Consider the following 14,986-nt stretch of genomic DNA (forward strand, 5'->3'; position numbering starts at 1 on the left):
GCTGTCCGTGTACCCCTGGAACCAATTTAAAATTGCCTACAGCCATGTGTTATTATTTTAGGCCTTCGATGCCTGTCTGCGGTCACTCCTTCCACTAGGCCTCCACTGACCACACCACTGCTGCCCGTGTACCCCTGGAACCAATTTAAAATTGCCTACAGCCAGCCCAATTTTTTTATTTTAGGCCTTCGATGCCTGTCTGCGGTCCATTCTTTCAACTACTACTACACTGACCAGGTCACTGCTGCCCGTGTACCCCTGGAACCAATTTAAAATTGCCTACAGCCATGTGTTATTATTTTAGGCCTTCGATGCCTGTCTGCGGTCACTCCTTCCACTAGGCCTCCACTGACCACACCACTGCTGTCCGTGTACCCCTGGAACCAATTTAAAATTGCCTACAGCCATGTGTTTTTATTTTAGGCCTTCGATGCCTGTCTGCGGTCCATTCTTTCAACTACTACTACACTGACCAGGGCACTGCTGGCCGTGTACCCCTGGAACCAACATCAGAAAATATAAAAATAAGTATTTTGCTTATAAAAAAGAAAATACTGGTGAGATATCAAATGCAGACATTTTAACATTAAAAACAAACACACAACTAAAATCTGGTACAGTACTAAAAATGGCCACCAGCTACAATTACTTTCTCCTGCAAGTAGTTAACTGAAAGTTTTTTTAAATTGAAAACACACATATGGCATCCACCGAGTGTTGTCCTGTCGCGTCTTCTTTATATTATTGCCGAGAAGATGCAAAATAATGAAAATAATAAAATCATTAATTACCAAAATAATAGAGAAAGTCAACACCACATTGCAAATAAACATTCATTCCAAATAAAGAAGCAGGGCGCGTCCGAGGGTGAGTATATACCTAATAAGAATCTAATCACCCTCGGACGCGCAATGCTTATTTCCAACAGCCTTCCTTCCTAAGAATCAGCCCTTCCGTCGTGTAGAGAGACATTGTGTTACACTCCAAGGTGTTCCCCAGGTTGCCTTTCCTGAGCTTCGATCTTCCGGCTCTCGTTTAGTAGTTCTTGGAAACTACACTGCATTAGGCCTTCAAATTGGGTATGGGGTGTAGAGAGAGGGTGTGTTACACTCCAAGGTGTTCCCCAGGTTGCCTTTCCTGAGCTTCGATATTCCGGCTCTCGTTTAGTAGTTGTTGGAAACTACACTGCATTAGGCCTTCAAATTGGGTATGGGGTGTAGAGAGAGGGTGTGTTACACTCCAAGGTGTTCCCCAGGTTGCCTTTCCTGAGCTTCGATATTCCGGCTCTCGTTTAGTAGTTGTCGGAAACTACGCTGCATTAGGCCTACAAATTGGGTATGGGGTGTAGAGAGAGGGTTTGTTACACTCCAAGGTGTTCCCCAGGTTGCCTTTCCTGAGCTTCGATCTTCCGGCTCTCGTTTAGTAGTTGTTGGAAACTACGCTGCATTAGGCCTTCAAATTGGGTATGGGGTGTAGCGAGAGGGTGTGTTACACTCCAAGGTGTTCCCCAGGTTGCCTTTCCTGAGCTTCGATCTTCCGGCTCTCGTTTAGTAGTTCTTGGAAACTACACTGCATTAGACCTTCAAATTGGGTATGGGGTGTAGAGAGAGGGTGTGTTACACTCTAAGGTGTTCCCCAGGTTTCCTTGCCATTGCTTCGGTCTTCCGACTCTCGTTTAGTAGTTGTAGAAAAGTACACTGCATTAGGCCATACAAAATGGGTATGGGGTGGAGAGAGATGGTGTGTTACACTCCAAGGTGTTCCCCAGGTTGCCTTTCCTGAGCTTCTATCTTCAGGCTCTCATTAAATTGTGGTTAAATGGAACAACTGCATTTGGCGTACTAGTTGGTTTGGGGCCTACTATCGGTGTCTGCCACTCCTTGCTGTTCTCCTCCACTGAACAAAGCTGTGCCGCCTGTTTACTACGGTTGCCAATTTTGAACTGCATTTCGACTACTTACTGATTTGGCCCTACTCTCTGTGTCAGCCTCTCATTCCAGTTGTCCTCCACTGCAATGCCCCCTGGTTATTCCTGTGTTACCAATTTTGAACTGCATTTAGCCCACTTTCTTCTTTGGGCCTATATCTGTGTTTCCACTTCATCGTGCCCATTGCCCAGCCAGTGATAGATGAGTCTGCTGGTACATTGACCCATAACGCAACATTCCCCGTGCACGCTACACAACAACATTGTGACCCTGCTGAAAGTCAGGTTGCTCTTCCCGCATACCATACCACCTTACACGGGGACAAAGAGGAAGGTGCAGATGAAAGTGCAGGTTCCTTCATCAGGTGGGGGGAGGAATACTAGTTGGCGACGTCACTGGCACAGGGCCTCTCATAGTACGCAAAAGTGTTGCTGCCGGTGGGAGGCGCCCCCGCCGTGCAAACACACCGCTGTACTTTGAGGGGCCCTGTGCCAGTGCCAATGCCAACGAGTGGGCCCCCCCTGCTTGCTCAGGTTCACAGCACTTGCAAAGTTGAAATACTTACCTCTCCCTGCTCCACTGCCGTGACGTGGTCCAGATTTCCTGGGCCCACTAATTACTTGAACCAGCCCTACCCCCCACAACTTTAGCCAAATGACCCCCAATTTCAAATGCCTTCCAATTATTATAAGGTAAATTACGCTTGACAAGCTTCATTAAGAAGAATGGATGGTTTTGACATTAAAATGGGCACTCTAGGTGTTTTCCTGGCCCCCACTCACTGCCGACTATGCTGCCCCATTGACTTGCATTGGGTTTCGTGTTTCGGTCGATCCCGACTTTACGTCATAATCGGCCGATTTCACTCGACCCGACTTTGGACATAGTCGGGTTTCGCAAAACCCGGCTCGACTCTAAAAAGGTCAAGGTCGCTCAACTCTAATCAAGAGGGTCCATTCCATTACTGTCTGCTGCTACCTATAGCATATATTGACCGTGTATACCTAGCCCCAGGTATAACTGGCTAGGTAAAAAAATTTTGCCAGGTTAATAGAGATTATTTTATTGCAAAGCAATCCAGAGCCCTTTATTTTCCTCCATTTGCTTTTTGACACTGCACAATATAGCCAGATACGTTTCCTAGCACAGTGTGAAAATCCAGCAATTTTAAAGGGGTCACAAAAATCACTTATGAGTGCACAGAAAAATCTTTCATTTTTTGTGGTAAGGTAGAGTAGAATTTTTATGAGTGTCTTACACAATTTATTGACACCATTTTGCTGAACCCACCAAAAATACATACAGGCCACATATTTTACATTGTGTTATATCTGTCATATGCCTCATACATTCGTGTGCTAAAAATTTAGGCACGATTGAAAATATGGATGGAAAATGGTCTTCTTTTTCTGAATAAAATTTGGATGATTTTTTATATACTTGCATGAACCTGGCACGAAGCAGATCTGTATATTTCAGTGGTATTTCATAATTATTGATTTTAAAACTATTATTACAGGCAATAGGATAATGGAATTCTTCAGTTATACATCACAAATCCTACCGAGCTATCCTTTTTTCTTCCATTTATAATTTTTACTACTTGTCATTTATTGGGTCTATGATCTTGTTGATAACATTTTAAAACCATTTTTTTCTTATTCTACCGATACTAGGAGACAAAGTAATACCATTATTTCTTCCTTACTGTGGAGAATGCAGAGGTTGTGGTGAACCTAAAAGTAACCTGTGCTACAAAGCTGAGTATGTTTATTATTAATAATAATAATATTATTATCATTAGTTGTAATAGCAGAAGTCAGAGGTGTATCTAGGTTTTCTGACACCCATGGCAAGAATTCAGTTTGGGGCTGCCTCCCCCACCCCTCCAAGAACATATGCAATTTGCACACTTAGGCCGGAGTCACACTACAGCGAGATACGGCCGAGTCTCGCAGGTTAAAAACAAGCTCTGGCACCGGTACTCCGGAGCGGAGCGTGCGGCTCCATGTATTGCTGTGTGATCCCGGCCTTAGTCATGTACAGACGAGCTGCTCTCCCTAATGCTCTCAATGTTCAGTGAAAAACTAAGAGAAGCAGGAAGAGAAGCTCGTTATCACAGGACAAGTATGAAAAACGCATATGAGTAAAGTGTCAATGTGATGACTGCTGGAACCTGCAGAGCTGAATCCTGAGAGTGAGCTGAATCCATACATTGCTGGCTTCTGAATCCTCACATCGAATGCATGGCACACTTTTAGGATTCTCCCTTGCTGGTGGCAAGAGTGGACGGTCATGTCAGCACAAGCATGCAATAGTATACTTCTGACCACATTCCGACTAGACGTGTCTGGTCTTGCTCAGCTAATTTTCATTGAGTGAGGTCAAACATGTCTAGTCAGCACATGACCACATGAATGTAAATCGCCAGCGCAAGAGAATCCTGATATCCAGCAGTACGCAGTGTGATAATTCAGAAGCTTGCAGTGATATAGAATGACTGCAGACTCATCATAAACCTGGACATAATGCTCATAACATAAATAAAAACAAGAGAATTAGTCAGTATCACAAATAAAACTTACATCAAAGTACCTTATAGATTATGTCGTCTCCGGAGTCCTTCTTTTCTTCATCTTATCCAGACCCCAAGATTATTAATATTATTTATTATTATAGTGCCATATATTCTATGGCGCTTTACATGTGAGGAGGGGTATACATAATAAAAATGAGTACAGTAATCTTAAAGAATAAAAGCCACAACTGGAATAGGAGGAGAGAAGACCTTGCCCACGAGGGTTCACAATCTACAAGGAATGGGTGAGGATTGAGGATACAATAGGTGAGGGTAGAGCCGGTCATGCAGCGGTTTGGTGGATAGGTGGTTACTGCAGGTTGTACGCTTATTGGAAGAGGTAGGTCTTCAGTATCCTTTTGAAGGTTTCCATGGTAGGCAAGTGCCTGATATATTGGGCTAGAGAGTTCCAGAGTATGGGGAATGTCCAGGTTAAATCTTGTATGCGATTGTGGGAAGAGGAGATAAGTTAGGAGTAGAGAAGGAGAACTTGTGAGAATCAGAAGTTGTGTGCAGGTAAGTACCGGGAGACTACAGTAGGCCACAGATGTATGGAGGAGACAAATTGTGGATGGCTTTGTATGCCAATGATTAGGGTTTTGAACTGGAGTCTCTGGGTAATGAGGAGCCAGTGAAGAGATTGATAGAAGGGAGAGGCTGGGGAATAGTGGGGGGGCAGGTGGATTAGTCGGGCAGGAGAGTTTAGAATAGATTGGAGGGGTGCGAGAGTATTAAAAGGGAAGCCACAACACAAAACAGGAGGTTGCAGTAGTTAAGGCACACATGAAGAGTTTTCTCATTCACAGCACGTCTCTGCTGACTTCTATCTTCTTGCTCTTTTGCCACAAATCTCCACATGATGCCCTTAAATATAGAAGTGTCATTTTAATGCTACTGAATAAAAAATATATTCTCTACACAAAGGGCCCTGAATAAATAATTGCTCCTCACTATATTGTCTGCACAAAATATGTCCCCCACACTGTCCTTCTTATGGTACATGCTCTCCACACTGACCTCCTCTTTCCATACTGGCCCCCCTCTTCACACTGTCCTTTCACACTGTCCCCCTTATAGGGCCCAGTCTCTATACTGTACCCTCTCATCACACTCCCCCTCCTCGGTATTCTGTCCTCTCCCGGCTGTACCCTTACACTGTCCCCCCATGCTACGCCTCCACTACTCAGTATCTATTCTGTGCCCACTCACTTATCTCCCATCATACTGTCTCCTCACTTCACTCCCCTCCCTCCTCAAACTGTCTCCTCTCACATCCCCCTGTTCACCATACTGTCTCCTCATATATTTACCCCCTCACTTTCATTACTGCCTGCTCACACATAACCCTGACTCCACATACTGTGGCTGCACACATCCCATCACTCTCACTCCCCACATACATTTTTCCCATCGCTACTCATACTGTGTCCACATACATTCCTGTTTGCTCCCCATACCTTCTGTACCCATTCCCCACTCACCATACTGTGTCTGCACCAATCCACCTATACTGTTTTCTCATACATGCCCCCATTCTCATGTTCTGTTTCCTCATTCATGTCCCCTATTCCTCCATACTGTTTCCTCATACATGATCCCCTTTCACCTATTTTGTTTCCTCGTACATGCCCCCCATTCCCCTGTACTGTTTCCTCATTCATCTCCCTTTCGGACATACTGTTTCCTTACACATGCCCAATCCCCCAAACTGTTTCCTCATACATGCCCCATCCCACCATACTGTTTCCTCATAAATGCCTCTGCAGTAGGCAGCCCGACAGCGCCCCGCTTCCAGCTGTGCCTGGGGCACAGGCCCCGGATGCCCTCCCCCTAGATATCAGAAGTACTAATAGCAATAATATGCCAAAGGCAATGCAACTGGCGTGGCTTCATTGCTGTCACATAATGTATATATTCAAACATTTTAGGCCTTAGCTTTGATTATCCCAAATCATAAATCATGACTATTCTTGGCAGAGTAATAATTGGCAACTGAAAAAAATGTTTTTGGGAACATTAGATATGTTAATTCATTACTTTATGTGTGCAATCATTCTAGGCTGGGTTCTTGGTATTATTTTTGCTTATTCTTTTTACTGTTTTTATTATTTTTTACATACACATCCGATTTGACAACAAATGCTTAGAGAATACATCCACTTTTCATCTGTTCTCTCCTTGTTATAGTATGTATGTTTGGTTATTGATAAGTAGTAGACTGATACAAAGAAATGTAAATGCAGCATTTGTTTGTAACCATGAAGACATGGCTGCAAATTGGAAATCTAGGCACAAAAAAGAGACATACTTGTAGTTAAAAAAAAAGTTGAAGGTAATAAAGAGGAATGCGCTAAAGAAAAACTGTTGTAAAGGTCAACTTGCTTTTTTATCACTTTTTCCACTTAGGCCGGGTTCACATTGCGTTAAACAGCAGCCCGTTCAACACATACATGAACGGGCTGCTGACGCAAGTGCTGACATTCTCCATCGCGCTAGCGCAGATAGAGCATCTGCTAGTTCTATCTGCGGTAGCAATGATGGACCAGAAACGCTGCAGCCCGCATCTCAGGGTCTGTTACTTAATGACGGCACATCCCTAGCGCACACCCATTGTGGGCGTGCGCTAGCGATGCGTCCGACATAGGAATTAATGGTGGCCTTAACGGACTACGTTACACAGCGTTTATGCCACGGTGTAATGTAGTCCGTCTAATGGACGCCCATAATGCAGTGTGAACCCAGCCTTATCTTTACAAAAGCCAAAGATGAAGCATTCTGTGTTTCTGGACTGATATAAACAAGTTTTGTTTCACTTTCATCCCATAGAAAACAATCAGACTAGACTACACACACACTAATCATATGTCTATTATCTTAGGTAACCCAACTGTCATTAAAGAAGCACTCTCATCAAAATTTTTATCCTCTTAATATATTGCAGTCATCATATTCTATAGCACTGTGTACTTACAATTGCTCATTTTGCCTTTCTACCCAGCTAATTCTTCTTCCATTAGGTCTATGACGTCACATGTATAAAAGCTGACTAGCTGAATCCTTCTAAGCTCTATATAAAAACAGGAACACTCTTTTCCCTGCATGACTGACTGCAAAAGTCCCTGGCAGGGGGAGGAGAGAGGCAGCTGGGTCAAGAGTTGAAGTTAGGGAAAGGGACTTCCTGTTTCTACATAGAGCAGAGAAAAGAGAAAAATTAAATGGGTAAAAATGCAAAATGAGCAATTTTGAGTACACGGTGCCATATATCGTAGTATGGTGATTGCGATATATTAAGGGGACTTTTTTTTGAGAGTGCTTCTTCAATTTATTCAGTCATAGACAAGTATCTTATCTGAAAGATAAATGCTTGTGTCTGTAACCTCTGTACTGGTAAAAATCATTCTTACCTTTTCTTTTTCTTTTTAAATAAGCATTCCCAAGAATTGATTTATCTTTCAGCCCCTGTTCTGTTATGTTGATATTTCTAACACAGTGTATGTGTATAGGGCGGGCACACATTTCATTTGCGTGCACTGTCAGGCACATATGCTAAGGAGGCCGGTGTCAGGATGAATGCCAATGAGTTACTGTAAAAAACAAATACCTCATGGTATACATTTCTTTGCAGTAACCTTCTGTATAAAAAAGCACAGTTTTCTGTGCCATCCTATTCAGTTACTAAAACAGTATACTCATAATTGCCAGTTGGAAGCCAAAAGAACTCACTTTTGGCCACCATCTGGTAAAAGAGGTAATATGACAACATTGCATTGGAAAAGCTCCCGACACACACTGTAGAATAAGTGCACAGACGTAATGTGCACCTAGCCTTACCGACTTTTGTCACTTTCCTCCTCTGCACCATGTGACCACCAGTGGGACAAGCTGTATCATATAGTGTATTCTGTGTGAACCTGAGGTCACTCTGTCAATTCCATGCTTTGAGAGCATCAAAATGAGTCTGATTGGCTTATATTTAGAAATTAACTTCTGATCCTCGTTGTGGGATTTATCTTATCCCATTGGTATTCTTCTGGTGTAGAAATGGATCACAATTGGGAGAAGGCAGTGATTGCTACATATTTTAACACTATGCACTGTATACACAATCAACATTGCAAAGCATATAAAAAAATAAAAGATTTTCTTGGGAGCACCACTTAAAAAAACTTAGCTTGTGTTACATGTTTTTATAACAAGTAAACCTTTATTGTAGCAGTCAAGAAAATTGAATTGTGCAAGGATAGCTTTGCAAAAAGAATATTCTGTATGATATACTGTTCTGAGGGAGGAAGAAACATTCTTTCTTGCTTTTAGGGTTCAATTGCACAACTATATTATGGCTCCAAACAATCCTGTATGTCTTCCTAAATCTCAAGTGTATACAACTTTTTTTTCATTTAGCTCATATAGATGCTGCAGGAGTTTCAGTTACATTGCAAAGTGTAATAGATGAAGCCTCTGTAAAGGTGCACAGCTTAGTCATTCTCACCCTCAGTGATCTCATATACTTGAGCAGCAGAACAGAAGAACTATACAGGTCCTTCTCAAAAAATTAGCATATAGTGTTAAATTTCATTATTTACCATAATGTAATGATTACAATTAAACTTTCATATATTATAGATTCATTATCCACCAACTGAAATTTGTCAGGTCTTTTATTGTTTTAATACTGATGATTTTGGCATACAACTCCTGATAACCCAAAAAAACTGTCTCAATAAATTAGTATATTTCACCCATCCAATCAAATAAAAGTGTTTTTTAATAACAAACAAAAAAACCATCAAATAATAATGTTCAGTTATGCACTCAATACTTGGTCGGGAATCCTTTGGCAGAAATGACTGCTTCAATGCGGCGTGGCATGGAGGCAATCAGCCTGTGACACTGCTGAGATGTTATGGAGGCCCAGGATGCTTCAATAGCGGCCTTAAGCTCATCCAGAGTGTTGGGTCTTGCGTCTCTCAACTTTCTCTTCACAATATCCCACAGATTCTCTATGGGGTTCAGGTCAGGAGAGTTGGCAGGCCAATTGAGCACAGTAATACCATGGTCAGTAAACCATTTACCAGTGGTTTTGGCACTGTGAGCAGGTGCCAGGTCGTGCTGAAAAATGAAATCTTCATCTCCATAAAGCATTTCAGCCGATGGAAGCATGAAGTGCTCCAAAATCTCCTGATAGCTAGCTGCATTGACCCTGCCCTTGATGAAACACAGTGGACCAACACCAGCAGCTGACATGGCACCCCACACCATCACTGACTGTGGGTACTTGACACTGGACTTCAGGCATTTTGGCATTTCCTTCTTCCCAGTCTTCCTCCAGACTCTGGCACCTTGATTTCCGAATGACATGCAAAATTTGCTTTCATCAGAAAAAAGTACTTGGGACCACTTAGCAACAGTCCAGTGCTGCTTCTCTGTAGCTCAAAAGTGGCTTTACCTGGGGAATGCGGCACCTGTAGCCCATTTCCTGCACACGCCTGTGCACGGTGGCTCTGGATGTTTCCACACCAGACTCAGTCCACTGCTTCCTCAGGTTCCCCAAGGTCTGGAATCGGTCCTTCTCCACAATCTTCCTCAGGGTCCGGTCTCCTCTTCTCGTTGTACAGCGTTTTCTGCCACATTGTTTCCTTCCAACAGACTTACCATTGAGGTGCCTTGATACAGCACTCTGGGAACAGCCTATTTGTTGAGAAATTTCTTTCTGGGTCTTACCCTCTTGCTTGAGGGTGTCAATGATGGCCTTCTTGACATCTGTCAGGTCGCTAGTCTTACCCATGATGGGGGTTTTGAGTAATGAACCAGGCAGGGAGTTTATAAAAGCCTCAGGTATCTTTTGCATGTGTTTAGAGTTAATTAGTTGATTCAGAAGATTAGGGTAATAGGTCGTTTAGAGAACCTTTTCTTGATATGCTAATTTATTGAGACAGGTTTTTGGGGTTATCAGGAGTTGTATGCCAAAATCATCAGTATTAAAACAATAAAAGACCTGACAAATTTCAGTTGGTGGATAATGAATCTATAATATATGAAAGTTTAATTGTAATCATTACATTATGGTAAATAATGAAATTTAACACTATATGCTAATTTTTTGAGAAGGACCTGTAGAACATTTGCCAAAAATATACTGTACCTTTATGGAGTCCTGATTTTCAGGTTGCACCACAAGATGGCTGATGGTTCTTGCCTCAGCTTACATGGTATGGGTCTAAGGAAAACTTTTCCCTAGCAGAGTATAACCCATATCAACGTATTTTACCAGGGTTGAACTAGCCTTTTGTATTATATTACCCTAGTACCTCTGGAGGTGATAGTAACCGCTAGGCCATTAGAGGGTTCAGGGCCGGCCTCAGCACCCGGCGTACCGGGGCAAATGCCGGGGCCCTGAAAAAATGGGGGGGCCCACTCGTGGCCGGGATACCAGGGGGCCTGGGCCGCTCCCCCCGCAGCTTCTGCACTATTTGAGCTCAGCCGTCACTTAAATAAACATGGCCGCGCACAGTGCACTCTGCAGCGACGTCTGCTAGTAATGACGCGGCCGGGCAGACACACAAGCAAAGTTAAAGGCACAGTGTCTGCCTGACCGCATCATTAGCAGCAGACACAGCTGCAGCGTGCACTGTGGGTGGCCATGTCTGTTTAAGTGACGGCCATCGATCAAGCTGCGCTCCCTCCACAGCCACATGCCAGAGGAGCCTGATGGGTGACAAGCCTGGGGGAGGTGAGTGAGGCTTGTGTCTGTCTGTATGTCTGTGTATGCCTGTATGATGTGCATATCTGTGTATATCAGTGTGTTTGACTGTACATATTTATGAAGACACAAAAGAGAATAGTAAAACCAAAAACACTCAGTTTGAAAAAAATTGCAGTAATCCGCAAGTGCTAGTAAAAGATGTAAAAAACAGGGTATTTGGTTGATACGTTTTTTGCAAAAAATGTATACTAAGCTGCTCTACCAAAGTTCACGGTATACCCATATCAGAGCAGTCCTAACTAATGTATGCAATCCCTATCTGATGTATTTAAAAACAAGTTTTTGGTTTTACTATTCTCTTTTGTGTCTTCAGGTTTCTTTGTGGTGTGTGAACATGTTCCTACAGACTTGTTCACTGTGCAAGTAGCCCATGTGTTCCTGTACATATTTATGTATTTTTGTGAATTTGTCTTCAAATATATGTATGTAAATATCTGCGTATTGTATGCGTGCATGTCTGTTGTGAATTCTGTGGCTGAATTCACTCCTGTGGTCACAAGTGGTACTGCAGCTTCTGGGCTTCCTCCCTCAGGTGTTCTGGTGAGCTCGTTGGCTGCCTTGTTATTTAACTCCACCTGATTCTTTCTTCCTTGCTCCTTGTCAATGTTCCAGTGTTGGATCTGAGCTTCTGGATCTTTCCTGTGGCCTGCTGCTCTGCTTAGATAAGTGCTTCTTTGCTTTTGTTGCTGTTTTTTCTGTCCAGCTTGTCTATTCGTTTTTGCTGGAAGCTCTGAGACGCAAAGGGTGTACCGCCGTGCCGTTAGTTCGGCACGGTGGGTCTTTTTGCCCCCTTTGCGTGGTTTTTGCTTTAGGGTTTTTTGTAGACTGCAAAGTTCTCTTTGCTATCCTCGCTCTATCTAGAATATCGGGCCTCACTTTGCTGAATCTATTTCATCCCTACGTTTTGTCTTTTCATCTTGCTAACAGTCATTATATGTGGGGGGCTGCCTTTTCCTTTGGGGTATTTCTCTGAGGCAAGTCAGGCTTGTATTTCTATCTTCAGGCTAGTCAGTTCCTCAGGCTGTGCCAAGTTGCATAGGTAGTGTCAGGCACAATCCACAGCTGCCTTTAGTTGTGTTTAGGATAGGTTCAGGTATTGCGGTCTACAGAGATTCCACGTCTCAGAGCTCGTTCTATTGTTTTTGGGTTATTGTCAGATCACTGTATGTGCTCTGATTACTGGCACACTGTGTTACTGGATTGCCTTCATAACAGTACAAGGAGCCAAACTAATGATTCTCAATAGAGGGAAAAAAGAAGTTCTGACATCATTTTTTTTTCTCAGCTCTGTGTTCAGTCTTTTTTTTCCCCTAGACATTAGGGTGCTTCAGGACACAGCTGTGGACATGGATATTCAGGCTCTGTGCTCTTCAATGGATAATCTCGTTATAAATGTACAAAAGATTCAAGATACTATTGATCAGAAATCTATGCTAGAACCAAGAATTCCTATTCCTGATTTGTTTTTTGGTGATAGAACTAAGTTTCTGAGCTTCAAAAATAATTGTAAGCTATTTCTGGCCTTGAACCCTCATTCTTCTGGTAATTCAGTTCAACAGGTTTTGATTATTATTTCTTTTTTGCGCGGCGACCCTCAGGACTGGGCATTTTCTCTTGCGCCAGGAGACCCTGCATTGAGTGGTGTCGATGCGTTTTTCCTGGCGCTCGGATTGCTGTACGATGAGCCTAATTCAGTGGATCAGGCTGAGAAAAATTTGCTGGCTTTGTGCCAGGGTCAGGATGATATAGAAGTATATTGTCAGAAATTTAGGAAGTGGTCAGTACTCACTCTGTGGAATGAATCTGCGCTGGCAGCTTTGTTCAGAAAGGGTCTCTCTGAGGCTCTTAAGGATGTCATGGTGGGTTTTCCTATGACTGCTGGTTTGAATGAGTCTATGTCTTTGGCCATTCAGATCGGTCGTCGCTTGCGCGAGCGTAAATCTGTGCACCATCTGGCGGTATTGTCTGAGATTAAACCTGAGCCTATGCAGTGCGATAGGACTATGACCAGAGTTGAACGGCAAGAACACAGACGTCTGAATGGGCTGTGTTTCTACTGTGGTGATTCCACTCATGCTATTTCTGATTGTCCTAAGCGCACTAGGCGGTTCGATAGGTCTGCCGTCATTGGTACTGTACAGTCCAAATTCCTTCTGTCCATTACCTTGATATGCTCTTTGTCATCGTATTCTGTCATGGCGTTTGTGGATTCAGGCGCTGCCCTGAATCTGATGGATTTGGATTATAATAATAATAATAATAATAATAATTTTATTTATATAGCGCCAACATATTCCGCAGCGCTTTACAAATTATAGAGGGGACTTGTACAGACAATAGACATTACAGCATAACAGAAATACAGTTCAAAACAGATACCAGGAGGAGTGAGGGCCCTGCTCGCAAGCTTACAAACTATGGGGAAAAGGGGAGACACGAGAGGTGGATGGTAACAATTGCTTTAGTTATTCGGACCAGCTATAGTGTAGGGCTCAGGTGTTCATGTAAAGCTGCATGAACCAGTTAACTGCCTAAGTATGTAGCAGTACAGACACAGAGGGCTAATACTGCATAAAGTGTATGAGAACATGATGCGAGGAACCTTTTTTTTTTTTTTTTTTTTTTTATTATAAATAGGCCACACAGGGATCGTTAGGTTAATGCATTGAGGCGGTAGGCCAGTCTGAACAAATGAGTTTTTAGGGCACGCTTAAAACTGTGGGGATTGGGGATTAATCGTATTAACCTAGGTAGTGCATTCCAAAGAATCGGCGCAGCACGTGTAAAGTCTTGGAGACGGGAGTGGGAGGTTCTGATTATTGAGGATGCTAACCTGAGGTCATTAGCGGAGCGGAGGGCACGGGTAGGGTGGTAGACTAATACCAGGGAGGAGATGTAGGGTGGTGCTGAGCCATGGAGTGCTTTGTGGATGAGGGTAGTAGTTTTGTACTGGATTCTGGAGTGGATGGGTAGCCAGTGTAATGACTGGCACAGGGTAGAGGCATCGGTGTAACGGTTGGTGAGGAATATGATCCTGGCTGCAGCATTCAGGACAGATTGGAGCGGGGAGAGTTTTGCAAGAGGGAGACCGATTAGTAGAGAGTTACAATAGTCCAGACGAGAATGAATAAGTGAAACAGTCAGAGTTTTTGCAGAGTCGAAATTAAGAAAAGGGCGAATTCTAGAAATGTTTTTGAGATGCAGGTAAGAAGAGCGAGCCAGTGATCGGATGTAGGGGGTGAATGAAAGGTCAGAATCAAGGATGACCCCAAGGCAGCGGGCATGTTGCTTTGGAGTAATGGTGGAACCGCACACGGAGATGGCAATGTCAGGCAAAGGTAGGTTAGTAGAGGGAGAGAACACGAGGAGTTCACTTTTTGACAGGTTTAGTTTCAGATAGAGGGAGGACATGATGTTAGAGACAGCGGTAAGACAATCACTGGTGTTTTCTAAAAAGGTCGGTGTGATATCGGGAGCAGAAGTGTATAATTGGGTGTCGTCAGCATAGAGATGGTACTGGAAACCAAATCTACTGATTGTTTGTCCAATAGGGGCAGTATACAACGAGAAGAGTAGGGGGCCTAGGACTGATCCTTGAGGAACCCCAACAGTAAGGGGAAGGTGAGAGGAGGAACCAGCAAAACATACAGTGAAGGATCGGTCAGAGAGATAGGAGGAGAACCAGGAGAGAACGGTGTCCTTGAGGCCGATGGAGCG

At 43.4% G+C, this 14,986-nt stretch overlaps 1 protein-coding gene across 2 annotated transcripts in view; it reads left to right on the forward strand.

Moving 5' to 3' along the window:
• The window catches only part of LOC138655786 (alcohol dehydrogenase 1-like), a 225,179-nt gene that overhangs the window by 47,244 nt on the left and 162,949 nt on the right, over nt 1-14,986 (forward strand). For both annotated transcript variants that reach the window (XM_069743622.1, XM_069743621.1), the window contains exon 4: nt 3,605-3,692. In XM_069743622.1, coding sequence (XP_069599723.1) covers nt 3,605-3,692 — 88 coding nt within the window. The remainder of the gene's footprint in view (nt 1-3,604; nt 3,693-14,986) is intronic.

The sequence above is a fragment of the Ranitomeya imitator genome, chromosome 1 (assembly GCF_032444005.1).
Source record: "Ranitomeya imitator isolate aRanImi1 chromosome 1, aRanImi1.pri, whole genome shotgun sequence".
In the NCBI taxonomy this organism is placed as follows: domain Eukaryota; kingdom Metazoa; phylum Chordata; class Amphibia; order Anura; family Dendrobatidae; genus Ranitomeya; species Ranitomeya imitator.